The 26,308-nt window shown below is 59.5% G+C and overlaps 1 protein-coding gene and 1 long non-coding RNA gene across 2 annotated transcripts in view; one reads left to right on the forward strand and one right to left on the reverse strand.

Annotated features, from left to right (window-relative positions):
• CAPN2 (calpain 2) overlaps positions 1-24,040 on the forward strand; it is a 40,781-nt gene extending 16,741 nt beyond the window's left edge. The window contains exons 3-21 of the mRNA XM_004761872.3: positions 5,222-5,340; positions 6,444-6,577; positions 7,471-7,639; positions 8,821-8,904; positions 10,104-10,189; positions 10,739-10,813; positions 11,272-11,432; positions 12,798-12,967; positions 14,235-14,246; positions 14,815-15,026; positions 15,756-15,792; positions 16,523-16,588; positions 17,513-17,570; positions 19,066-19,130; positions 19,760-19,828; positions 20,474-20,552; positions 21,493-21,609; positions 21,836-21,894; positions 23,190-24,040. Of these exons, the coding sequence (XP_004761929.1) occupies positions 5,222-5,340; positions 6,444-6,577; positions 7,471-7,639; positions 8,821-8,904; positions 10,104-10,189; positions 10,739-10,813; positions 11,272-11,432; positions 12,798-12,967; positions 14,235-14,246; positions 14,815-15,026; positions 15,756-15,792; positions 16,523-16,588; positions 17,513-17,570; positions 19,066-19,130; positions 19,760-19,828; positions 20,474-20,552; positions 21,493-21,609; positions 21,836-21,894; positions 23,190-23,213 (1,796 nt within the window). The 3' untranslated portion in view covers positions 23,214-24,040. The remainder of the gene's footprint in view (positions 1-5,221; positions 5,341-6,443; positions 6,578-7,470; positions 7,640-8,820; positions 8,905-10,103; positions 10,190-10,738; positions 10,814-11,271; positions 11,433-12,797; positions 12,968-14,234; positions 14,247-14,814; positions 15,027-15,755; positions 15,793-16,522; positions 16,589-17,512; positions 17,571-19,065; positions 19,131-19,759; positions 19,829-20,473; positions 20,553-21,492; positions 21,610-21,835; positions 21,895-23,189) is intronic.
• On the reverse strand, positions 16,583-19,505 carry LOC123389054. Its single transcript, XR_006603592.1, has 3 exons — positions 18,373-19,505; positions 18,061-18,120; positions 16,583-16,873 (listed from the first exon to the last, which is right to left on the reverse strand). It is a non-coding gene; the product is annotated as an uncharacterized LOC123389054 (long non-coding RNA).
• Positions 24,041-26,308: the final 2,268 nt, after the last annotated feature.

A 26,308-nucleotide genomic window follows, 5' to 3' on the forward strand; every position in this document is an offset into this window, starting at 1 on the left:
AATGGCTAGATTTACCATATTTATGTAAGATTATATAAATAATATATTAGAGTATATGCTTAAGGAATATAATGTTAAATGCTTAATTACGAACATTATTCCATTTAGAATTTAACCCTGTGTTAAGAGGAGCTAGAACTTGATTTTTTTCTAGATGGCCCTTCCACTGTTCCAATCCTACATATGAATATTGTATCTGCACTAAATTCCTACATTTAGAATGATTCCTGAACTTTCTGTTCTGTGTCACGAATCTGTATTCTTGCGCACAAGTTCTGTACTGTTTTAATTATTGTGGCTTTATGCCTGTTTTAATACCTAATAGAGGTAGACTTCCTTCCCTTCTAGACTTTCTTCTATGCTTGATGTTTAATTTTTCCTTATAAACTTTGCATAAGCTAAGTTCCAAATTTAAAAGATCATTTTACCATTTTTGTTGGGAGTACCTAAAGTTTACAGACTGACTTAAGAGGAAGTGGCAGTTTTACAAGGATGACTTTTTCTAGCCAAGAATCTGAGCCCAGTTTTAAATGGGGTAAATGATTATCCAAGCTTCTCCATGCCGAGTGTTGCCCTTGGAGTTAGCTAAGGGGGCGCAGCTGTTGAGGGATAGACCGCAGTCAGCCACGCCTCCAACACTGTTGGCCATACACACTGTGTGTTCGAAGCCCTCTGTGACCCGGTGAGGAAGTATCACCCAATCCCTGGTAGGAAAGGCCCTGATTTAGGAGGTGGTGCTGGTGTCAGGACTCAAGAGCTGAGCGTAAATGGGTCATGCCCAGATGCCACCTCGAGGGAGCAGTGCTCGGGGTCAAGGGGCACAGCTCAAGCCAAGTCCAGGAAGAAATACTCTCAGCGCACCCTCCTCCCTTCCTGTGCTCCCCAGGGCCCCCGCTGGCCGAACCCCCCAGCAGCCAGAGGCGCTGGGAGCCCACAGTTTGGTCCAGGGAGGCCAGCTCCGGGACAGAGGGCAGGATGAAGATTGTGCACTGCACGTGGGGAGGCATGCAGGTCCCCACGACCGTCGTCTCTGCTCTGAGACAAATGGACTTAAGTGAAGATGAGGTCATCCGCGGTGACTGAGTGTAAGCAGACTCTGCACCCGCAGGGGCTCTGTGGTGTGTCGCTCAGGGACAGTCCCTCGTGGTCTGGATGGCCACCCACCCTCACCTCTCTCTTGCAGTCAGGTAATTTAAAAACCTATGGAAATACACACCTGCATCTTTCCAAGCCTGTCTGTGTGGCGGCTTTGCCGGACAGTCCTTGTCACTGAAAGACAGCCTTATGGGCTTTTCTGAGGCTTAACCAGTAGAGCGGCGGCCGGGTGCATTGCCGTCTCCCCTGTCCCGAACCAGTCAGCTGGTTGTACACAGATCCCGGTGCCGCTGACCCAAACAGCCTCTGCTGGGGGAGGCTCCACCCATGTCCCTTTGGAACCGTCCAGAGGAGAAGGGCGGTTGTGAGTCATTTGGGGGAAGGGAGAGGCTGACCATGATGGGGAGGACGGAGGATCCAAGACTGCAGCAGGAGGTTGTGGGACGGGTTTCCGGGAGGTGTCGGGGCAGTGGCATGCAGACGTGGCATCCAGGCGGCAAGCAGGGTGCTCGTGAGCCACCGTGCAGTCAGACACAGAAACAATCAGGTCCCCTCCCAAGGACAGAAGTCCCCCCAACAACATCCTGTGAATTAGGTGCTTGGAAATGGGCACCTGTTTGCAAAGGAGACCATGTAGGTCACACATGAAAAGCTTTGCTCAGACCCCATGATGGTGGCTCGTTACAGGGACTTCGGGAGGCCACCAGCCTCCCTAGGCCCCCTGTGCTCTGCTGTGACCACGGCCGACAGCACCTGGCTGCTCTGTGACGAAACGGGAGGATGACGTGGGGGGCCTGACACATCATGAATCCCCACGATGTCACTGTTCTAGTCCCTGATACCAAGAAAACTCCCGTGCGCGGGGAAGTAAGGAAAAGAGATGTACCCTCGGAGGCAAACAGTTAGGAATTTGAGCATAAAACAGGGTTCCCGACACTTTCAGCTTATCAGACAACTGCACACTCTTCCAGAGGCCTCTAAGCCTTCAGGTAGGACTTCAGCAAGCTGCCGGCGCATCACCGCTCAGTTTTAAACTTGGATTGCACTAGGATAGTCCTAGTGGGGTCTCTGCTTCGTCGAAGGAATCAGACGCTCCTTGACCAAAAGAAATCTCTAGCAAGGTTCGGTTTTTAAACAAAGCCCAGGCTTTGATTTAGAGGATTTGCTTGTGAGACCGGGTCACCACTGGTCTGCGTGCTCTCCGAGCTTCCATTTCTTCCCCACAGAAAGGTGATGACAGCAAGGGTGATCATGTCGTAAGGTTTGCAGAGAACCGGGCAGCGTGCTCTTTGCACACTGCTGAGCGGTATCCCGCACGCTGGCTGCCTGCTGCCACCGAGGGCAGACCCAGGTTCTGCCCCTGCACAGCTCCTCACAGGACACGTGACCTCAAGCAGGTGACTCGACCTCTTAAAGCCACCGTGCTGTCACCTAGAAGGCACTCTAGGATGACGTGCCCTTTTGGAGGACACCTGTTAGGTTGGGATAGCTCTGCATGAGGCAGGAGGTGCAGGGGCCTTGTTTCCCCCAGCTGGCCAGGGGGTACTGGAAGAAAGAAAACCAGGAGGCATGGAACACGGCCCCTGATTGCCAGGCGAGACCCTCCGGGCCTGGTGGGGAGCAGTCATCTGAGCTTGGTGTGGAGCCAGCGCTGACCTAGATGGATGGCCCAGGATAAACAAGAAGCCGGTCCCTCCTGCACTTGGGCCCATCCAGGAACTTCCGTAATGTCTGAGGCCACAGAGCCAGACACACGTGTGTCATGTCAAAGCATGGGCTCCTGGGACCCGGGGAGACCAAACCAGGAGGGGTTGAAGGGACCTGCTGCAGCCGCTCTTCCCAGGGGCTGCATGGCAGGGGTGGGGTTCTGGCTTCAGGACTCTGCCTCTGGGGTCCTATGCTTGACCCACTCTGTCCGCAAGCCTGTCGTCCTCCACTTGTTGACAGGCCCAAAGGGCCCAGAAAAATCTCAAGTCTACTCAAGAAGAGTAAGAATCACAAACACCTCCAGTCTTCCGGAGAAGGACTGAAGCCATGGGAGGAGCTGAGGTCAGGGGACAAGGAGAGGACTGGAAAAGGGATCTCATGAGCCCAGAACAGTGGACACATGGTGGGTTTGTGCTTCAGGTGGGGACAGTGTGACACGGTCCACATGGGAGAGCACAATGCTCAGAAATGGCCAAAGCTTGCTTTACTGACCAGGCAGCAGTGTGGGCTCAGCACGGGGAAGCCCCTCTGGGAAGACTTCCATGCCCCCAGTGGGGGCTGCTTGCCTCCTGCCCCGTGAGAACTAAAGACTCCCACCACCAGATTTCTCTGCAAGCTCCATACTCTGAACACGCCAGGGGTCTCCAGTTTGGTTCATGTCAAGGCCTACTTGACCCAAAAGGTTGTCTCCGAGATCTGACGGACTGAAACACCACACCTTTTAAAGTCTCAGTTATAATTCTTTAATCGTTGGCAGCACATTTAACCTCCCCAGCCATGTCCTGCTCCACTCTGACGCAGACACGTTCATGTTCCTCACGGAGCACTGGGAGGAAGAGATGAGGTAATGACTGGAAGCTCCCAGGAGAGTAGCCCGCACATCTGAGGGTCTCCGCCAGTGAGGGCTACTGCCCATGTGCCCTGGACCTCAGGAAGACTGAGGTCATTGCATCACATGGCCAAGAGTCCAAGGCAGATCAGGCTGCAGGTGCGGCTTGATTCAAGGTCTCCAGCGATGCCTGCAAGACCTGGTTTCTAAACCCCTTCCATCTCCCAGCCCCTCTTCCTCCGAGGTGTGCCCTTTCCCAGGCAGGCTGCCCCTCCCCAGCAGTAGAGCACCTGTTCACTCCTGCCAAAGCCCCCATATAGCTCTCGTGGCACCTCACGTTCTGTGGCCACAGAACCTTCTCCAGGCTGACCACAACAGGCTGGGAAATGTGATACTTGGGAAACCACAGGCCCACGTCTGAAACTGGGGCAGGGTCTGTGCCACTGAAGCCTCATGGACGGAGCGTTCAGAGCGGCGAGAGTCTCAGAGGCACGCGGGGGTTCCCGGAGGTGAGCCGGAAAGCCACACCTGCATGCACAGCACCATTGCACCCACCCAGTGAGGGAGCCAGGGAATTGGTTTGCCTGTGTTGGGTTCCAGATTGGGAGAGCAGAGCTGCCCGGCCCAGGCCTCCGAGAGCCGCACACACACCACCTGTCAGGACACAGAGTAGTCGACCAGAATCCAGAAGAGCTCAGTGACCTTCAGTAGCACCTTCCCGAGCCCCGTCCTTAGGAAGCACGAAGCCAGTGATGTACATTAGCTCCTCCAAGGCCACATCCTGTTACTGCGGTGGGAAGTGACAGGAACGCGCACACTTGTTCAGACCGAACTCAAGGTCCTCAGCTTGCCCAGGGGGCCTGCAGCGGGCCTCGGCCTTTGGAGGTGAACATGAGCCCCTGCGATGTGCCGTTGCTGCCCACGGTTCACTGCCGAGCACTGAAGATAGTCACGGTGCTTGTGTGCAGAGCACCTCCCGTGGGCGTGTGAATGCTTTACCCACTTCACACACGTGATCCCGCGACAGCTGGGCCATCCCTGAGCCGCAGGGGGCACGGCGGCTCGAGGAGGGGCCTATCCGACCGTCCTGGTCCTTGTGCCCCGGCACAGTGCCCTCCCACCCCCTAGAAGTGACTGTCCACGTGCCCTCGCCCCTGGAGGGCAGTCTGGCCATGAGCCTTTTCTGACCCATGCGGGATGCGCAGGACAGCCTGTGTGGGACCTGCTGGTGGTGGCCTCTGTGCCCTCCTGCCCACCAACCATGTCCCATCCGCGCCACTGCATGTCCCGCCTCCAGCTCACCTGAGCTCACCTGTATGCCCTGTGCCCCCAGAAGTGTGGGTACCCCATCATTCCAGGGCTCCTGCTGTGTCCTCCGTGGGCCAGGCAGGTGGCTGGCTCGTGTCTTCCCACGAGTGAGTCCTCTGCCTCCGTCCAGGTCACCTCCGCACTAAGGATGTCACCAAACCCTACAACCTGCCCATCACGCAGGGGCTCTGTGTTCACCTGCGTTCACCCCATCCTCAGCTTCAAGCTCCCAGGGCTGGACAGGGTGAGGCCCCTGCTTGGAGCTGTGTGCTGTGTTCACAGGTGACTGCTGGCTCCTGGCAGCCATTGCCTCCCTCACCTTGAATGAAGAGGTCCTGGCTCGCGTTGTGCCTCTAAACCAGAGCTTCCAGGAGAGCTATGCGGGGATTTTCCACTTCCAGGTGACTTGATTTTCGTTCAGGCTTCTCCCCAGTGGGTCCTGGGGGGCTACAGACAGGTCCTGGGGGGCCAGGGATAGGACCGGGCATGGGGGAAGGACAGGTCTTAGGGGATAAGGACAGGACCTGTAGGGCTGTGGACAGTTCTTGGGGGTAAGGACAGCACCTGGGAACCCAAGGACAGGACCAGAGGGCTAGAAGAGTTCCTAGGGGGTGGGAAGGACAGGTCCTAAGTGGGAGTGCTAAGGGCAGTTCCTGGAGACTAGAACAGGTCCTGGGAGCTAGGACGTATCCTGGGGGCTAAGGACAGGATCTGGGGGGTAAAAACAGGCCCTAAAGACCAGAACAGGTCCTGGGGGTAAAGACAGGTCCTGGAGACCAAGGACAGGTCCTCAGGGGTAAGAACAGGACTGGGGACTAGAAGAGTTCCTTGGGGATGGGGGGTAAGGACAGGTTTTGGGGGGTGGCTAAAGGCAGTTCCTGGGAGCTAGAACAGGTCCTGGTGGGCTAAGGACAGCACCCGGGAGGGTAAGGACAGGTCCTTGGGGGTAAGGACCTGGGGGCTAGAAGAGTTCCTGCTTCCTCCCTCTGGGGGCTAGAGCAGGTCCCAGAGGCTGGAATAGGTTCCCTTGCTCAGCCAAGTGCATCAGACCCTTAGGACCGTGCTGTTCTGTAGAAGGACTTGGAGAGGCTGCCTCAGGCTCCCTGGCCTGCTCCTGACAGGGGGCCCTGCCAGGATAGCAGTAGGAAGCCTCAGACCAGGCAAGGAGGGAGGTAGAGCAGGCACTCGGGAGGTCATTCCCAAGTTTAGAAAAGCCTGTTTTGGGACATCTGAGACAAAATAGTGAGCTATTGCTCGCTGCCTCCTTTTATGCTGGTAAATGAGAAGTAGCATCCTTGAGAGAGCAGGAGACTCGGGGCACAGTCCGAGACGTGGGTCTGGGCTTGGAGGGAAGGACAGGTGCCTTTGCCCTCAGCTGCTCAGTGAGGCTGTGCCAGGCGGAGGAAGGGCAGCATCTCCTCCCAGGACGGGCTTGCGGAGGCCAGGGGTCCCCATGTGGCTGCTGGCTCCTCCCCCAGCCCGTCCCGTGTGCCCTGCCCCCTAGTTCTGGCAGTACGGCGAGTGGGTGGACGTGGTCGTGGACGACAGGCTGCCCACCAAGAACGGGGAGCTGCTGTTCGTGCACTCGGCAGAGGGCAGTGAATTCTGGAGCGCGCTGCTGGAGAAGGCCTACGCCAAGTGAGTGATGCGGCCCCCCCTCGGACAGAGTGATGCGGCCCCCCCTCGGACAGCCTGGTCCTAGAAGTGGCAGGTGGGAGTCAAGGGCGACTTTGGCCAGAGGTGGGGTCTCAGTGCAAGGAGTGCTTGCCTGGCCACGTCGTGCCTGATCAGTGACCGTGCTCACCACGTCGCGGCCACGCTAGCCACCCTTCCCACACAGGAATGGGTGTGGCACAGACTGCTGACCTTGAGGATGACCTCCACCTCCCAGACAGGTTGGGGACGTCTTTGTCAGATAAAGACAGTGCAGTTTTGCCAGTGGGTGTTCCTGGCCCCTGCAGAGGGATGGAAAGCTCGGGAACTGGTGCAGAACCTATGGTGTGCCATTAGCAGTGGTTTGACCCGCCCCCAGCCCGCAGCCTGTCCTCCGCCAGCCCCGTGGCAGCGCCCCCCGCAGGCGCCTCCCACCCTGGCCGCCCGGGCTCTCCGGCGTCCAGAGATGGCTGTCCCTGGCAGCTGCTGCCAGGGAGGAGGGCCAGGCTCCCCGTGGCCGGGGGTCAGCGTCTGGGGCCTGGGAGCCACGTCTCCGTCACGCACCCCGTCGCACAGCTAGAAGCCACAGGTTGTGCTGTGCGTAGACCCTTTTTCATTAGTGAGTTGGTGTGTTCTAAGCAGCCAAGGAGCCGGTTGGCCCTTCTGGGGACACAGAACAGTCAGTACAGGAGGTCAGACCTGATGACTGCCGGGATCTCCCCCCATCGAGCTGCAGATTTGCTGGAGCCCCGGGGAACCTGAGCGGAGGCTCTCTGGAGCCCCCAGCCAGGGAGGCATGGGGTTGGGGTAGGGGTCAGGGCGGGAGGTTGGATCAGGGGGCACTTTGAGAAGCAGCAGCGGCATCTGTCCCCCCTCAGGGTCAACGGCTGTTATGAAGCACTGTCAGGGGGCGCCACCACTGAGGGCTTCGAGGACTTCACGGGGGGCATCGCCGAGTGGTACGAGCTCAGGAAGGCCCCTCCCAACCTGTTCAGGATCATCCAGAAGGCCCTGCAGAAGGGCTCCCTCCTCGGCTGCTCCATCGATGTGAGTGCAGGCCCCTCTCCCAGCTCTGGTGGGCAAGAGCCCATCCCTATCCACCAGGAGGGGTGTCATCTGGAACCCAGGGGTGGCCAGCAGCAGCCAGGCCATGTGGGGGACAGCTGGTGGGGCAAGGGCACCTCTGGGCACCGCCAGCTTGGACCACGGGTTCTGCAAGTCCCCTACCCTCTGCTGGTCCCTGGGGAAGGTCCCAGTGCAGACACCTGCCCCTGGGGAGAGGCCCTGCATGGCCTGGAGCCTGGCACCCTTCCCCTTCCCAACTGCAGGGTCTACAGGCCTGTGGGAGGCTCGGGAGGGGCTGTTTCCTCATGGTGGCCTGGCTGGCTAGGCCTCACAAGGTGGTGAGCACCCCCTCATGTCCCCAGGCGTCCTCTGGATAGGGGCTGAGTCCACTCTCCACCCCTGTGCCACTGGGAACACGTTCCCCATGGGGATAGAAAGAGAAACCCCTGCTCTTGGGGCCAGAGTCTCTGTCTGATGTGCTAAAAAACCAAATTCAACCTAGTAAACTTGAAGAAATAATTGACTTTATTAAGTGTTCCCTGGGGGAGAGTCTTAGACTGCAGATGACCCCGTCTCCGGGGGTGGAGACTGGCAGTCAAGACTGCGTTTCTGGGGGTGCTGAAACTGTATCGGGATTGCGTGGCTGGCCCCGGCTGGGGCTCCGCCCATCGTCTTCTCTCTGCCAGACTGCAGGCAGGGATTCTGGCTTGTTCTGCAGACCCTGCTCTCAGCCCTTCTTCCCACTGACCGAGACAGACACACCAGCCTCCCTTCCTCCCCATAGTTGGGGGGAACGGGGGGCCCCAAGAAAGTTCCGATAGAACAGGAGCAAACCCCACAGATAGCCACATACACAGAAGTGTCCTCGGGGAACTCCGCAGTGGGGCCAGGCCAGACCACAGGCTTCGGGGCCACCTGATCCCGTCTTGGGTCTGTCCCAAGCCCGGGGCCACCAGCCCCACTCCAGGGTCCTGCGAAGGCTCATGAATGCCTATCCACTCACCGGTGCAGTGCTCTCCCCCCGGCTGCCCCTGCTGTCCCCACCGTCTGAGAGCTGCCATGGGAGGCTGGCACTGAGGGCCTCGATGGACCCGGGGGAACAGAAGGCAGAGTGGGGCAGAACAAGGCTGTGCCCAGTGGCCTGACCCCTCCCATGTTTCCAGATCACCAGCATAGCGGACTCAGAAGCCATCACGTTCCAGAAGCTGGTGAAGGGGCATGCGTACTCAGTCACCGGGGCTGAGGAGGTAAGGTGGACAGAGGTTTGCAGGGGGGCACCCAGAAGCGCATCTGGTGGGGGACTGCCTGCGTGGGGCTCGTGGTCTCACAGCCCCGCCGCCAAGCCTCCAACTCATGAGGCCCGGGGAGCTGGGCCGACGGTCCTGGAGCTGCTGCCGGCCAGCATCTGCCCTCTGCGGGCCGCGGGCCGGCTCGGGCGCTCTCCCTGTGGTCCACGATTGGTCCACGACCAATCCACAATCAGGTCTGACTGCCTCTCGCCACCCCGGGGGCCTGGGTGCATTTCTCCAGCTCTCTGGAGAGTTCTCTCTCCGGGAGCATTCTCAGGTCAGAGAGATGGTGACAGTGTCCCCATGGGGCCAGTGTGGCGAGCCCAGCCGCCCCCTAGCAGGTATGCACAAGCTCATAGCAGTGGCTGTCACTGGATACTGCACATGCTGGTGCGCAGCTGGCCTCGCGTCCCACTGGGGACCCCGCATCCTCTGACCCTCCCGGGACTCCTTACCTCAAAGTTTGGTTTTACTCTCCACCCACCCCGACACACATGCATCTTTCTCTTCGGAAAAAGCTCAAGTCTATGGAAAAGCTGAAATGGCAGCATAATAGGAAACACCCGAACACTTTCCCTAGGCTTGACAGGATTTTCCATGTCTGTTTTGTGTCCCCGTGCTGTTTTCTGAGCCATTTGGAAGTGAGTCACAGATGTCAAACTTGGCTCCTGAATGCGTCTCCCAGGAAAGAGCCATCTCACACGGTGCCAGTGCTGTTTTACTGCCGAGGGAAATAAACATGAATCCCATTACAGCATCGAGAGCAGAGTCCGTAGTTACTCCTCCAACTGCTGCCCGCCCTTCATAGCAGCGCCTGCCGGGACTCCGATCCAGGCTGGGCGTCCCCTTCTGCTCGGCCCTCTTCCTGTGGCGGGGGGTGACAGCAGCACGTCCTCTGCTAGTCAGGAGGCTCGGGGGCACTGTGCACTGGAGCCCCAGGCTCACAGCTTCTGCCAGGGGCTGGACTCCCAGAATGGTCCACACCCAGCAGCAGCGAGTGGCCAGGGGTCCAGCCCTTCCCCCTCTCATGACCCCCCCCCCCCATAACACAGACCTGACACCTCCTGGCTCATGGAGGGGGTGCTTTGGGACTGAGTGCCTCCAGGCCTGACTTGAACTCCACATCCTCCCCTCTGCTCCCCATAACCCGTCTTCAGGTCGAAAGTGCGGGAAGCCTGCAGAAGCTGATCCGTATCCGCAACCCCTGGGGAGAAGTGGAGTGGACTGGGAAGTGGAACGATAAGTGAGCCGGGTGCCCTCCCTGGGAGGTGCGGGGGGTCCAGGAAGGGAGATCGCAAGGCTGGCGGCTGGGCCGGGGCCAGGGGGTTGCCCTTGGGGCCAGGCCCAGAGGCCACGGGTCCCCACTCCCAGGGGCCGCTCAGGGCATGTGCCCCTCTAGCCAGTCTGCCTGCCTTCCTGCACGCCCTGGACTCCTTCCATCACCTTGTGGTGCACACCTTTCCTGGCGCAGTCACCCGCTGGCAGGCCTTCCCGGGGTGGGGGAGGGCGGGCAGGTGGCCGGTGCCTCCAGCTCAGCCGCTCGTGGGGTTTTTCGTTCCCCTTATGAGAGCTGCCACTTGTGGGCCACCCGCGCTCTCCCCTTCTCCCGACAATGGCTCGTGTTCTGTCTGCCCTCACTGCCCTGCCCAAGGCTATGAGCCTCACCCAGCCGGGGGTGGTCTGGGCCCTCAGATGTGCTCGAGCGTGTTCCTGGGCCTGCATTCTGAGGTCCTGGGGACAAGGCCTTAATAGCACTGGCTTCTAACACCCATCCTGTCCCGTGGTTCTCCAGCTGCCCCAACTGGAACACTGTGGACCCAGAGGTGAGGGAGCAGCTGACTCAACGGCAGGAGGACGGGGAGTTCTGGTAAGGCTGCAGGGAGGGGGTCTGCCCAGGGGGCTCTGGGGAGCTGAGCCAGGTGATGTCGTTGGGGCACAGAGGCATGGGAGCAGCTTTTGTCATCATCCTTTGTTCCCTAGAAGACCCTGAATGAAACCCTTTTTCCTCCTCCCGGATTTGTCCCTCTCAACAGTGGGGTCTCAGAGCTGAGCAGCTTCATAGAGAAGCCCGTTCAGATCCTGTGGGAGAGACACGGCCTTTCTCCCCTGCAGGGTCATCCCAGCACCTTAGGAAATGGGCCCTTGGAGAGCTGGGCTGGGCCTGTGAGTGGGCCCCCCCACCACCGCTGCCTCCACAAGGCCTGGCTCAGTGCTCAGAGCCGCCCAACCTCCGCCGGCTCTCTGTCCGGCCTCGGGCAGAAAATCAAGGTGTGTGTCCACGGATTGTCTTGTAACCTGGGTGCCTGTGTCCCCTGCCTCTGCCAGGATGTCTTTCAGCGACTTCCTAAGGCACTACTCCCGTCTGGAGATTTGCAACCTGACCCCTGACACCCTCACCAGTGAGTCCTATAAGAAGTGGAAACTCACCAAGATGGACGGGAACTGGAGACGGGGCTCCACGGCGGGCGGCTGCCGGAACTACCCCAGTAAGACCCCACTGTGCCCAGTCCCAGCTCATGCCCTCAGCCCCTCTGTCCACGGGCAGCCAGGCCCCCAGGGAGGGACCTCACCCACGGGCCCTAACACATAACACAGCCCACAGTCCAGACCCCGCCCTTGGGGATCCCGGGACCTGCTGCCACACGGGCCAGGGCCCCTGTCCTCGCACCGCAGACACTGAGTCTGCAAGACCTCCAGGTTGGGCCCGAGGGACTGTCCCAAGGGGCTGATCAGGCCGTTCCTCAGGTCTCTCAGTGACCAGTTCCTGCGGCTCCATCTTGGGAGATGAGGCTGCCTGGGCCCGCAGAGGTTTAGGGACCTGCCCTGGGCTGGGAGCTCCCAGGGACTTGAGCACACCTGGTCTGGCGGTGGGGCTGGCATGGTGGGCCTCTCTGGGGCGGCAGGTCTGGGTCCTGTGCTGCGGACGAGGGACCCAAGGGCCTCAGGGGCATCCTAGGCCGCAGAGCAGCTCATCCGGCAAGCAGACGGGTCGCTCCAGCCCGGAGCCTCTCATCCTTCACCTCAAGTTTGTGGCCTCCAAGTGGCGGTTCCAGAGGTGCTGGGAAGACACTGTGCCCCAGCCGCTAGGTCAGGGGTCGGCAAACTCTCTCAAGGGCCAGATGGCAAAAATGTAGGGCTTCGTAAGCCATCAGGTTCTATCACACTCCCAGCTCTATAGCTGTAGCCCGAAGGCCATCAAATGAAGGGATACGGCTGTGTTCTAATAAAACTTTATCAGTAAAAACAGGCAGCCGGTGTGCACAGGGCTGGGATCAGCCAAGCCCAGCCCTGGATGGAGCCTTTCTTTCCCCAAAAAAGAGCTTTATTCTATTAGTGGGGAAGGCAGTCAGCACAATTATTCCGAATGTGAATGAACCGCAGGTCCTTCCCGTAAATAGATTTTGAAAGTGGGGACGGCAGAGACACCATGGGGACAACAGGACAGGCCCGGGAGGACAAGGGACACAGAAAAAGAGGCTTAAGTTGTGCACAGGATGTTCTTGGCTTCTGGGTTCACTGGAGGTGCCGGGGTGCGTGCCCCTGCCTGCCCAGCCAAGCCAGCTGGGCAACCTCTGACTTTCCAATCCAGCATGGGGAGGGAGAGGTACCGCGAGGGGACCGCCCAGCTCTAATGGCCTCTTCCAGAATGATGACCATCAGTCCCTGAGACCAGCCTGCGGGTGGGTGGGAGGGAACAGTACAGAAAAGTCCCCACCATGTTTAGGCGAGCGCCACCGCGCCCCCTGCCAAAGCCCCCTGCCATGCCCACTGCCCACCTCTGCTGCACCCCTGCACCCCCGCCTGGGGCTCCCGCCTCCTGAGTGATGCAGCCCGGCCCCCTCTGGCCACAGACACCTTCTGGATGAACCCTCAGTACCTGATCAAGCTGGAGGAGGAAGACGAGGACCAGGAGGATGGGGAGCGCGGCTGCACCTTCCTGGTGGGCCTCATCCAGAAGCACCGGAGACGCCAGAGGAAGATGGGCGAGGACATGCACACCATCGGCTTCGGCATCTATGAGGTGCGGGCAGCATCGCGGTGGGGCTGTCCCCTCCCCTCCTGCCCACATCTCAGCCCTGGGACCCAGGCGGGACCCAGGCAGGGAGCTGGGCCGGGGCAAAGCGAATCTTCCACGAGAGCCGGCATCTGGGCCCGGCCAGTCTCGGGAGAAGGCTTGAGGTCCCTTCAGGTGCTGAGCTGCTGCCTGGGCCCCCACAGGCAGCTTCCTGGGTAGTCCACTTTATTTATAGGGGCCTTCTGCCTCTTCTGAGACCCTGCCCCCAGGCCTGGCACCACTCTCCTTGGAACAAAGGAGACTTAAGAACAGAGCTTCCTGAACCCCCATCTGGGAATACGGCAAGGGCAAGAACTGCTCCAGTGCCCAGCTGGTGGGAGCCCAGCCCGGTGCAGGCCCGGGAGCAGCTCTGGACAGGGAACACTGGCTTCCATGCTATCTCCCGCACGTCCTTGCATTCGAACCATGTTCAAGAGAAGCCCAGCTCAGCCATCTGGGGCTGGACCCCGGCACCCTCTCCACCCCTCCCTGCAGCACTGACCAGATCCGTTCCACTGGCGGGTAGAGTCCCCAGTGGGTCCCCCCGTTCCGTGAGGTCACCAGCGAGGTCACAGGGATACCCCGAGCCACCTGAGAGGGTGGTGGGGAGAGGAGCCCACACCTGGTAGAAGTCAGCAGCCAGGAGACATGGCCCTGCTCGCTCCTCACGGGAAACGTGGCCCCGGGACACCTGCCCGTTTGCTTACCAGGCAGAGTTGGTTAGACGCCATCATTTCAAACAAGGCCCGTAACTCCGAGCCCCTTCGTCTCTGCAGTGGGAGCTTCAGATCTGGGACGGCGTGACCAGGAAGACCAGACTGACACACTACCTCCCTTTACCTCCACCTCACGGGGCTGGGATGCCCCCGGGGGCTCTGGCAGCAGCCAGGAGCAGATGCCCGCTGCCCCCTAGCCCGGCGGTGCCCTCTTCACTGTCCTGTCTGCCCGAGGGCACAGCACTGCTTCTGCGAGCCAGAGGCGGGGTGAGCCAGACCCGTTCCCGTGAGGCTCCGGGCCTCGGGTTTGGGCTCTGTGAGTCAGGAACAGTGCGAAGGGCTCGTCCATGAGGGGTCAGATCAGGGCTTTGTTTTCAGCGTGGGAATGCTTGGGTCGCGTGGAAAACAACCACCTTGTGGACACAGTTGTGAAGGAGCTGCTGCGAGCCGATGACGCAGTCAGGCCTTCCTGCAGCTGCCCTGCAGGCCGAGTGACTTGTTTCCCTCTCTCCCTGCAGGTCCCAGAGGAGGTACGCCTGGCAGACGTTGGCACGGGGTCACCAATGGGCACAAGGCTTAGACCACCGGCTCAGGGGTCCTGTGAAGCCTGGGCAGGGGCAGGCGGCTGCAAAGGATGAGGCCCCATGCCCTCCCGGCCCTGGTGAGGTGGCTCAGGTCCCAGAACCTGCTGGTCGGAGCTCAGGGCCAGGCCTCCTGGGCAGCCCCACGGGACCTGTGCATGGTTTAGTTGTGTGGTCCTGGGACAGCAGGAGGCTCTTCAGAGTCCCCCAGTTCTCCTAAAACAAGCCCAAGGGGAACGAGGCATCCCACAGACTGTGAGATAGTGTGGGAACACAGAGGGAGGCCCGGATCCCCAGGCGGGCCCTGTCCTCACTTCCATCTGTGTGGCGCACCACGCACATCCCCGAGCCCCTGTGAGGAGCCCGAGGACCTCCACATGCAGGTGGGGCCTCTCTGCAGAGCTGGGCACACGGGGGCCCCTGCTGCACGCGCCTCCAGGTTTCCCCGGGCCACTCCTTCTCTGGATGTGGAACGACCCAGACACTGTGCATCTGACTACCCCCACCTCCATTTCAGATGTACGGACAGACCAACATCCACCTCAGCAGAAACTTCTTCCTGACACACCGAGCGAGGGAGCGGTCAGACACCTTCATCAACCTGCGCGAGGTGCTCAACCGCTTCAAGCTGCCCCCGGGAGAGTACGTCCTGGTGCCCTCCACCTTCGAGCCCAACAAGGATGGGGACTTCTGTGTCCGCGTCTTCTCCGAGAAGAAAGCCGACTACCAGTAGGTGGCCTGACTGCCGCGCCCTCCAGATTCCTGTGGCTGGTCCCAACCCTCCAAGTGTGGCTCCCAATGTCTTGGTCTGGGACACCTGCCGCTGCCCGGGTTAGCAGGGGAGGTGGGGTCAAGGACTTGAGTGTTGTTGTCACTTGACGCCTCTGCGGTTCCAGCATCGTGGTGTGTGGTCAGGTTCACCACCACCACACGTAACCACACGGACCGACTGGCAAGCGCAGACCCCGTGGCCACACAGGGGTAGTAACCCTATCCTTCCCAGGGTGGGCGCCAGTGGGCCCTGTCCACCTGATGCTGCCGTCAGGATGGCCTCACCTCATAGCAGCCACCGCCAGGACCATGTCTCTTCAGTTGGGTGCCTGATTGCAAGAGACGTAATCCACCTCGGGCAGCTTAACCAAAAGGGGATTTACTGAAAGACCACGGGGGCTTTGAGCAGATGGGAAGCAGACATGGCAAACACACCTGCTCCCTGTCCAAGACCCAGGACCATGTGTGCGAACTGCCAGGTCAGGCCAGCCATGGGCCTAATGGCTTCTGCCAGATGCAGGCATGGCAAACCAGACTCTCAGCGGCCTGGCATGGGATCCTTGGGCCCAAGAAGGACCTTCTGACTCTTAAGCCCCTTCATTGTGGAGAGGGACTCAGCCCTGCAGGCAGCACTGGGCGCGCAAACTACACCCCGGCCTCAGTGACACAGTTTCCTTCTGTCTCCAGGGTGGTTGACGATGAGATCGAGGCCAACCTTGACGAGGTACGTGCAGCCCCGAGACTCCCACCCCTGTTCTGCCGCGGACGACCCAGGGCCCAGAGCAACAACACAGGATCGCCAGGGTTTAGGAGGACTTGATGCCCACAGCTCCCAACTAGGCTCTGCCTCCCACACCCACGCTGACCACCGTGCGGTGCGGGACTCAGGTTTCCAATGACTCCCTGGCCTCAGTTTCCTTAATCATAAAACGAAAACTCTGGGCGACAAGGTTCCCATGGCCCCAAGGGCTCCAAGAGGTTCTGCTGAAATACTGGTGACTCAGGCTCAGGGTCTCTGAGACCCACCCACAAGAAATCCAGAGTCGAGGGAGGACACTGCCACCCACAGGATGGGAGGCTCCCCTGCTGTCCCCAGGCCTGATAACCCTTGGCTCAGTGGCTTGTCCTGGGTCCCCAGGGAGAGACTGAACAGTCCCAGAGGGCCATTGTCACAGGCCTTCTGGAACATTCCAGCTAGGCTCTGCTTCTGAATCCCCACTAGTATAGATCAGAGAGGGCCATTCTGGTCGCAGGTCAGAGAAGACACTGTGAGGAGCTCACTAATCCCTCCCAGAGAGTCGCCAACCCTCTCCTGTCTTCACTAGAAAAAATCGTTCCTTCAATCTTTACCATCCTTCCCGTCAAGCCCATAACTTGGCCCGTAGGCCCACGGGAGGCGGGGGAGGCCCCCTCCTGGCTCTGACCCGCTTCCAGCCATGTGCCCCTCCTTCCAGATAGAGGCCAGCGAGGACGACATCGACGACGGCTTCAGGAGGCTGTTTGCCCAGCTGGCAGGCGAGGTGGGTGTCCCTGTGGGCTCTGCCATGTGCTCTGGTCGCTGCCAAGGGAGGGACGGTCTCATCCTCGAGGAGACTCCAGTTCAGAGGGACAGAGGAAACCACAGAAGCAGAGAGGAAACACGGATGGAACTCGGGCTCCAGCCCACGTCCTGCCCACGCAGTGGGGCTGCCAGTTCAGAGTCCGCTCTGGCCCCATGTTCCTCGTGGTAGGGTTCCTGCTCTCATCTCTCCCACTCCAGCTGGGACGTGGGGCTCAGACCTTATCCTTGATTTTCACAAAGATACCTGGGGCGGGGGTAGGGTGAGAACAAGTGTTTCAAATCTCTACTGTGTTGATTGCGGGAGCCATGTGGGCCTCCCGCTGCTGTCAGCTGCTCCCACTGGTCCAGAACCTGGCGCCTTCCTCCGTCCTGCAGAGGAAGCCGGCCCACCCCTTCGGAGTGCAGCAGGTGCCCCCCCCCATCCCGGTCTCTTACAGACAGAGCCATTTCCCCGCTGGTCCAGTCATACACAGACCCCACCCCCAGCCCCAGGAGGCAGAAGGGACCACAGCCAATCTTGGGGCTTGGTACCCCCCCTTACCCAGTATATGTGCGTGCACAGAGGCACCTGAACCCCCAAGGAGTCCTAGCCACAGAAAGAGTGCTGGTTCTAACCAGCTTAATAGGAAGCCAGGCCCAAGTTTCATAGGGGAGGACAGCCTGTGGGGCCACACGTGCGCGTGGAGTGGAGGGCTTACCCCTATACCCTCCAGAGCTCAGAACTGGTGCTGAAGTCCGCCTGGAGCAGGTGTACCGTGCAGCCTGGGGGCGTTCGAAATGCACATCACAGACCCTGCCCTGACCCACCTAGTGCACCTGCCCCAGAGCGGGCCTTCAGGGTCCTGTGCCCCCCGTGTAACCACGCTCTGCTTCATGTCCACAGGACGCGGAGATTTCTGCCTTTGAGCTGCAGACCATCCTGAGGAGAGTGTTGGCCAGGCGTAAGTGCCCTGCTGGGGCTCCCTGCGCCCTTCCACCCCCTCTCCCGCAGCAACATCTGTGCCCACCCCCCCCCCGCACTGGGTAGAGGAGTCTCTGAGTGCCCCGATGAAACAAAGTACAGAGGGTCCAGGTGGAGGTCAGAGGCCACACCCCAGTTCCCACCACCGGCGGGCTGTTGCTTGAAGCCGGGCGCGTGACCCCGGGCTCTTTCCTCACCCGTGAAGTGGGTGGGTGGCTACCTACCTTCCCGGAGGGGTGCCGTGGGGCGGCCCCTCGGAGAAGCAGCCGGCAAGGAGGGCTGAGTCAGCCCCACCCACCGGCCCGAAAGTCCCCAAGCTGTGAGCCCCGGCTGTATGTAGCGGGGTTGTGGATGGAGTCCACATCTCCCTGTGTAGCTGCAAGGGCAGAGACCATCAGAGACTCAGACCACCAGAACAGTCCGTGAAGCATGTCCCCAGTGTGCGGGCCCAGGAGCCTCATCGGACTTACTGTTTGAGCCCATGAGCCAGACTGGCGTCTCCAAGGCTGCGGTGGTGGCAGTCGGGTCTCCTGGAAGAAAAGGGAGGGGGAGGAGAGGGGCCTGGGGCAGAGCCAGAACACCTCCCACGGACCTTGAGGCTCATTCACCCCAAGTGTGGTCCAGCCTCAGGGGACACGTTTCTTCCCCATTGATTCACCCCGAGAAACGCGGCCGCCCCAGAGCCCCTGAGAGCCTGGATGTCGCTGTGTTCTCGGCAGCAGCCCCGTGCTCCACCCAGAAGCTGGCCTAACCCCCCACAGGAGCAACCTCTCTAGAAGTACCTGGGCTGGTGGGGTCGCCCACCCCAGAGCACATGGGCAGTGTGCCCAGCTCAGGAGCCGCACGTAACTGGTTCCTCCCAGGCTGGCCGGGTGAGGACAAGAGGCTGGTGTTTGGCCTGGAGGCTGCCAGGCACGAGTGAAATCACAGAGCTGCTGAGGCATGTGGCCCTCAAAGCTGCCTTGTTCCCACACACACGGAGACTGGGCGGGCAGGGAAGAGCCAGGCCGTGCCGGGACTCAGCCTCCCGGGCCGCCCACTGATCCAGGCCTCCGCCCGGGCCCGTGGAGGGGTCTGTGCGCACAAGGGCAGCTCAGAGACAAGCTACGTTGCAACATTTGCAAGGATGTGACAAAGGACAAGTCTCTCATAGTCTCTGACAAGGGTCTTGTGACAGGGGTCTCTGGCCAGCCCCAGCCACTGCTGTACCCCACTCTCCTAGTGGGCCACAGTGGCTCTGGAGAGTGTCTGGCCCCTGGGCTTCTCAGTCTACAGGGACACAGGCTGACATAGCAAATACACATTTCTCTCTGTCCCCTCTGACCCCGCAAGCCCCCGTGCCACTAGAAGAGGGTGAAGTGGCCCCTGTCCTAGAGGCACACACAAGCGTTTCTGCCCCGGGGGTGGGGGGGGTCCTCTGGACAGCACAGCCGCCCCCCCACCCAGGGATTTCCCCATCATCCTTTGTCTTCTAGGCCAGGACATCAAGTCAGACGGCTTCAGCATCGAAACCTGCAAAATCATGGTGGATATGCTGGACGTATCCTTTCGTGCTGCAGAGCACAGTCGGGGCGTTGAGCCCCTGCCCGTCCTGCTCAGAAACCCCCATAGGGAGCGCCAGAAGCCCCAGCCCCCTGCGCAGGCAGCGGGAGATGCCCACCCGCTGGGCCCAAGCAGCTCAGGCTGGTTTCCTGAGGGGCCCTGGAAAACCTCCCCTGACTGTCCTGTTTCTGACGTGAATCTGGTTTTCTCTGGTCGTGGGTTTTTTTCTCTAGTTAAAGGCACAGGGAGGCCCGCTGTGGGTATCTCTTTCCCAGAGCCACCTGCCCACCTGCCTCACCGCGTTCAGGGCAGGGATTGGGCTGAGCTGCCAGAAGTTTGGTCTCCTGGGCTCCCAGCACCTCCTATCCCAGTGCCCCCCATGAGGCCCTAGAAATAGTCTCAGAATCAGCGAAACACCCCTGCATGTCACCTGACAGAGCCTTCTCAGCAGGCTTAGGCCCCCGCCGGGCCCTCCACCAGCCCGTGGATGCAGCTCTGGCCCCTTAGTGCCGCGTGAGGTGCTTCAGCTGGTGCTCCCCATAACTGCGGAGGGCGCCACGCCATCCAGTGACACGCCCGCACGATGACCCCCCGGGGCTTTCCTTAATCTTCCTTAACGGCGCACAGTCAGATGGCAGCGGGAAGCTGGGGCTGAAGGAATTCTACGTTCTATGGACGAAGATCCAGAAGTACCAGGTGTGCCCCTGGGATGGAAGGCAGGGCGTGCGGCTGCATATCTGGGACGTGTCTGGGAGCACACCCTCTGTGGGGGCAGAGGACAGGGCGCCGGGTCCGTGTCAGGCCGTGGGTGCTCGTGCACCCTCCATGGGGACGGAAGGCGGGGCACCAGGCCTGTGACTGGCCGTGAAGACGGGTGCACCCTCTGTGGGGGCAGAGGGACATCCCCAGGAGTGGGGAGTTGACCCCCAGAGGCATGATGGGCAGCAGGAACAGCAAGGGCCAGCCTCTGCCATGGACCTAGTCTGCTCCCACCCTCCCGTGCTAGTGGCCGGTAACAGGGTCACCTTCCAGCTGCCCTGAAAGTGTCCTCAAGAGGCTGTGCAGCCTCTTGTCCTTTGGACTTTTGACACCCCAGGCACAGAGGTGACTTCACAACACGGGTCCACCGTGGCTGGCTAGTGGACCGACATGCATGTGTACAAGCCTGCTCACGGAGACAGGTGGACACTATTAGCTATTTAAGGCAGAAACGGGGTGACTTTCCGAGGCCAGAGGCGAGGCAGAGCTGGCAAGCTTCATGCCACGCGGCACACAGCACGCGCTAACTCGTCACCTGCTGGCTTTGCATAATGGTCTTTGTAACTGCTTTGCTCATTCCAGAAAATTTACCGGGAAATTGACGTGGACCGGTCGGGTACCATGAACTCTTATGAGATGAGGAAAGCCTTAGAGGAAGCCGGTAAGGACTTGGTTTTGTTTAGAACATGTGAGCACTTACTCTGCATTGAGGCAGGTGCTGGCTCGTCCTTTCTGTCCATCCCCCTTTTAAAAACTAATTGGTAAAATAAAATGCCCTCTGTGCCCTCGCAAGTCCAAGTTTCCTTCCGAGGGCCTGGCGGGTCGAGCGGGCAGAGCCCGTTTTCAGCATACCGGGCCCCCCACCCCCGGTAAGTCCCTCACACCCAATGGGCATCTCTACTCTATTGGTTGGGATGTAATCCTTCCACAGAGACCCAAACAGCCATCTTTCTCTCCCAAACGGTCCAAGTGCAGTACCTCCCTTTCTTGCCTGACCACGCTGGCTTGCCGCCACGACATTCCGGCAATAGGTGGGCAGGGCAGGGAGACAGGCTCCTTGCCTTTCAGGGCACATGTCCCCTCAGTGGGCTGCAAGGCAGGTGGGGAACATGGGATCACTTTCACATAGCCGTGGCTCATGAGAAATCCTGCTGCTGTGGAAAGGGTGGGAATTCACACTACTTTGCAATGAACAGTTTCTGCCCCGTGCATCGAGAAGAGTCTAGTCTCCAAGGTGATTCTGAGCTAACCAGACAGTAGATGAGGCATGGGGAGCCTCGTGTCAGCCAGTGAGGAGACACACAGGGTCGGCGAGCAGACTGCAATCCGGAGCAAGGGCAGGAGGCACCGTCTTTGCAAAGCACGAGAGTCCCCCCAGAAGAGTGCCTAGGAACAAAAGCAGTTGTTGCGAACTGAAGGGTCACTTCCATGGGAGAGCAGGTACAGGCGCCAGAGCAGGTGCAGGCATGGGAGCAGGTGCAGGTACAGGCACAGGTGCGGGAGCAGGTGCGGGAGCAGGAGCAGGCGCAGGTGCAGGCATAGGCACGGGAGCAGCTTCGGGCACCGTCTGATGCTCAATTCGAGGCTTCCTCCCACCGCAGGCTTCAAGCTGCCCTGTCAGCTCCACCAGGTCATCGTGGCTCGCTTTGCGGATGACGAGCTCATCATCGACTTCGACAATTTTGTCCGGTGTCTGGTTCGACTGGAAACGCTATTCAGTAAGTGGCCCTTCAGGGGAAGGCCCTTCTCAGCCCTGCCGGGGTGAAGGCAGCCCGCCCTTTGTCTCAGGAGAGATCGCTTGAACCAGGACGTATCTGCAGTTGACGATGAAGATCCTTTGCCACGGGGACAGAGGGCAGGAGTAATGGCTTGGGACAAACGGGGAAGAGGACAGTACGGTCTGTTCCGCCTCGCTCACGGGGGATGACCCTTCTTCCTCCGCAGGGGTTTTTCAGCAGCTGGACCCCGAGAACACTGGGACCATACAGTTGGACCTCATCTCTGTAAGTCCGTGGTTCACACGCCCCTCCCTTAGGGGGACGGAATGCTGGCACCGGGGCACAGGGACCTGTGGCTTAGTGGCTGCTTACTTCAAGCTACACCTTACAGGTCTTTGGGTCTGCGGGAGACAGCCCAAAAGTGGCTGTAAGGTCCCACCACGCACTCTCACTGGCAGCCCCGTCCACGTCTCCTGTTGACCCTCCTAGCCCCTCCTCCCACTGGCTTTGCCTCGAGCAGGCAGTGTTAGAGGGGGCCGCAGGATGCCTCTTAGGAGAATGAACCGCTGACCAGCACACACAGGAGGCAGTGTTCATGTAACAAAACCCTTTGGAGGAAATTCAAGCGGGTTTGGGAAGATCTGTCATGCTTAGATCAGATCCCCCTTTAAAAACACTCCCAATAGTAACCAAGCTTGGGGGATGTGTCTGGAGCCCCCACAATGCCCACCTGGGAGATGATCCTCAAGCCAGACAGAGGGGGGACACTGGCTCCCTGGAAAGTGAAGTACGTACGAGGTGTTCTCTCTGGCTACCCTGATGCCAGAACATTCTCTCACCCCCAGGAGGAAGGTTACACCTGTGCTCCCAGGCTGTACATTTCCTCTGCTCTCAGGGGAATGGAGCTTGGGGCAGCCCCAGGGCTGGGCGGGGGGCTGGAGCCCCCCAAGAATGACCAGGTCCCACGTACTAGTGAGGAGTGAAGTCACAAGTGGGATGGGTGTCGGCACCTGGCCACTCCTTTCCTTGCACTTTGAACTCTGGAGGAAGCCAGCAGCTTAGCTTAGTAGCTGTTCACCTGCTGTGAGGCGCTGGGAAGGGCTTCAGCCATCTGAAAATCTGTTTGAGCTGGTTACAAAGAACATTAAGTTGCTTTTCCAACCATACATCCCTGGGGAATACACCCGCCCTGAGGTCACAGCCCACAGCCGAGGCTCTCATGTTTGCTAGGACAAGCTTCTGTGCCATGGGGAGCCTGGCAGAAGCTGGGGGTCCAGGCCCATCCCAGACCAGCTCGATCAGAATCGGACCCAGATTGCCCACTTTACTCCAACAGAGAACAAGGGCCAAAGGCACTGGTTTCGGGGATAGCCACAGGCCAGACGCACATGAGCCTAATGTTGCGAGTCCCGAGTTCCAGGTCATGGTCCCCTGGCCTGTGGCATCAAGAAGCCACAAGCCTGTACATGGAGGCCCCCACCCTGGCTCAGCTTTGTGGGCGGCAGTTGGGTCTCTCAGAATAAATAGCCTTTCGTTTTGCCCCTGGTCTCTGAACTGATGGCTGTTTCCTTCCTCAACAGTGGCTCTGCTTTTCTGTCCTCTGAAGTCCTAACCAAGCTGCCTGAAGACAATCAGCCGAGCACTAGACCTCCGCAGAGAAACTTTTTATCTGGACCTTGCAATTACGGGAACATTTACTTAAACGGATGATCATAGCTGAAAATAAAGATGCTTTTTGAGGTAGCAGAACGTTCAAACTTCAAAGTCGAAGATTTGCATATCATGATATTAAATGCCAGCGAGTCACTTAACCCTCAGTAAACTGGAAGAAACCCTGGAATCTGCGTACTGTACACACTCCCGTCTGCAGCGACAGCCGACCAGGGAGAGGGCGCAGGGAGGTGTTTTAACAGCTGACCGCACGCGGAGTCTGTCTCCGAGAACAGAAGGTTCCTGCTGGGAATATTGAGCAACTTCAGGTTTAAAAATGCAGCAGTCTGTGCCCCCAGAGTAAAAGGGAAACCAGGAGGCACCCCGGAGCGACCGAGAAGGCACCCCTGTGTCTTGTGGGTCACTCCCGATACCAGCCTTACGTCAACTCGACCGGTGACCTGTGTGTCTGAGCCCAAACCCTGAGCAGTCTGGTGTCACATGGGGGGTGTCCCAGGTGCTGAAGGGGATCAGCTCTGGCTCAGCTACCTAAAGCGTGCACCAGCACAGGGGCCTGGGGTCATGGTCAAGGACAGAACCAACGGTTCTGCCACCGGGATGTCACCCCTGCCCTGCTTGCGCGTGGAGCCAGGAGGGAAGTGGCGTGGGAGCTGGACCCCCGACTCCACCCTGGGACAACGCTAGGAGCTTTGTGCAAGTATTGCCTTGTTGCCTTACCTTCTCCCACACCTGCTGTTAATAAAGAGTGGCCCAGACCGTCCCGCTCAGTGCTGTCCTTCCTGGAGGGCCTGCCAGGGCTTTGTGCCCACGCTGGTCCTGGCCTGCTACATCTGAACTCCCCTCGTGACAGGAATGGGCAGTTGAACTCCCCTTTCCTGCACGACTGTACAATCCGGAAGCTCATAAGTGGTCTCCAAGTAGGTGGGACTCTAACCCGCTTCTGGTCTCCCCTGAGGAGGCCCCGGCAGGCCTTGGGGCGTTGGGATGTGCCGGGGGCTGTCAGAACAGGCACGAAGTCCCGGGGGGATGCCAGAGGAGTGGGATGTGATGGGATTGGGAGGGGCATCTCCCAGACTTGGCAAGGAGGTGCCCAGGCCCTACATGCGGGCTGAGCGGAGGCAGGGAGGGTTGGCGAGTGTCGTTGGCGAGCAGCACAGGCCAGGGTGCAGGATGGAGGCCTCTGAGGCCCGGGCACGTGGGAAGAGGAGAGGCCCAGGCAAAACCACGTCCGTGCTGCGGACTCCAGCCCTCTGCGCCTGCCCAGCTGCCCCAGCTCACCCACTCCCTTGGCACGGTCCAGTCCCAGCACACGGGGAAGGACTATGCATGGTAGGATGAAGAGGGGAGAATTAACCAAGTTTCTGGGGTTCTGCCACACAGTGCAGCCCTCGCCAACGCCTACTTCACAGGGAGAAGTTAGCCGGTGCATCAACACCCCACATCTTCGGACCCTGGGGCCAAAAGTGGCCCCAGGCCCAGGCCTCCAAGTGTCTGTGCTGGGCACACGGCCTCTGTCCTCTCCTGCACGCAGTATCCCAGCACCCTGAGAGCGGCACCTGCTTCCCACCATGGGACACGCCCTCCTCCCAACCAGCCAGCAGCCCCTCCCTCCTCTCCCATTCTTCCCTCTCTCTCCTCCTCCTCCTCCTCCTCCTCCTCCTCCTCCTCCTCCTCCTCCTCCTCCTCCTCCTCCTCCGTTTCCCCCGCCCCCCTCCTTCCCTCCTCTTCTTTCTCCCCGCCCCCCCTCCTCTCCCCCACTCCTTCCTCCTCCTCCTCCACTTTCTCCTCTCTCTTCTCTCTCTTCCTCTCCCATCTCCTGGCCTCCCACAACCACCCGGGCCCTGTTGCTTCCCGTGACCACCACCTACCTCCCAGTGCCCAGTCCTATGAAGGAGAACCAGTGGCATCTTCCCAATTTTCTGTGCCTTTGACACCATGAGCTCTGCCCTCTGCCCTGTCCTCCATGGGCCCCCATCCCCACTAGAAGCCCCTCTTCAGCAGGGCCCACCCTCCAGCTACCCTACTCTCCCCTCAGAAATCTAAAAACTGCCACCATGAAGATGGCTCAGGGGCGTCACTCTAGAAATTGGGGACCAGCATGTGCCTGGGTCAGACCTGGATCTCTCACGTGACGGGGAATTGCACAGCCATTGGAAAGCGTGTTCACGAGCAACGTCACAGGCACGAGGCCACAGCTGCTGAAGCCACGTGCTCTCAACCCCTGCGCAGAAACCTGGAGCGTGACGGTGGACACGGTGACCGGATGTGCTGACTGGATGCGGAGACCAGATGCACTGATGGGAAACCTTGACTGGAAACCCTGACCAGACATGGTGGTGACCGGATGTGCTGACCGGACACAGTGATCAGACATAGTGACCGGATGCGGTGACCGGATATGCTAACTGGATGCAGAGACCAGACGCACTGATGGGAAACCTTGACTGGACACAGTGACCATTAACGTTGGCCGGACACAGTAACCGGAAACCCCAAACAGATGCGGTGACCAGATGTGCTGACCAAACGCGGTGACCGGATGGATATGCTGACTGGACATGGTGACCAAACGCACTGACAGGAAACCCTGACCGGACACGCTGACCAGACGCAATGACCATTAACTGACCAGAAACCCCAAACAGACCTGGTGACCAGAAACACTACACTAGCCACACATGCTGACCGCACAGGCTGACTAGAAACCCTGACTGGACACAGTAACCGGCAAGTCCCGCTAGTGCCCTCAGCTACCCCCAAGCACTGTGACCCCAGGTCCAGGACCCTTCCCTATACTTACTTCCACGAGGACCTCTGATACAAGGATACTCAAGCTGACGATAAGGGAAAAACAAAAAGAAAATAAAAGTGAATTTTCTTAGTTTAGGACGAAGGAAACATGATCACGCTCTCCTACTAATTTTCACGTCTTCCCTTCCCATACACCTGAGCGATTCTTTACAATTTCCCAGCACCTCTATGTGCAGTACCCGCGTGGGTCTCTCCACGTGCCAAGGTGTGCAGAAGT

The sequence above is a fragment of the Mustela putorius genome, unplaced genomic scaffold, assembly GCF_011764305.1.
Source record: "Mustela putorius furo isolate JIRA1106 unplaced genomic scaffold, ASM1176430v1.1 tig00003942_pilon_pilon_pilon, whole genome shotgun sequence".
NCBI lineage: Eukaryota > Metazoa > Chordata > Mammalia > Carnivora > Mustelidae > Mustela > Mustela putorius.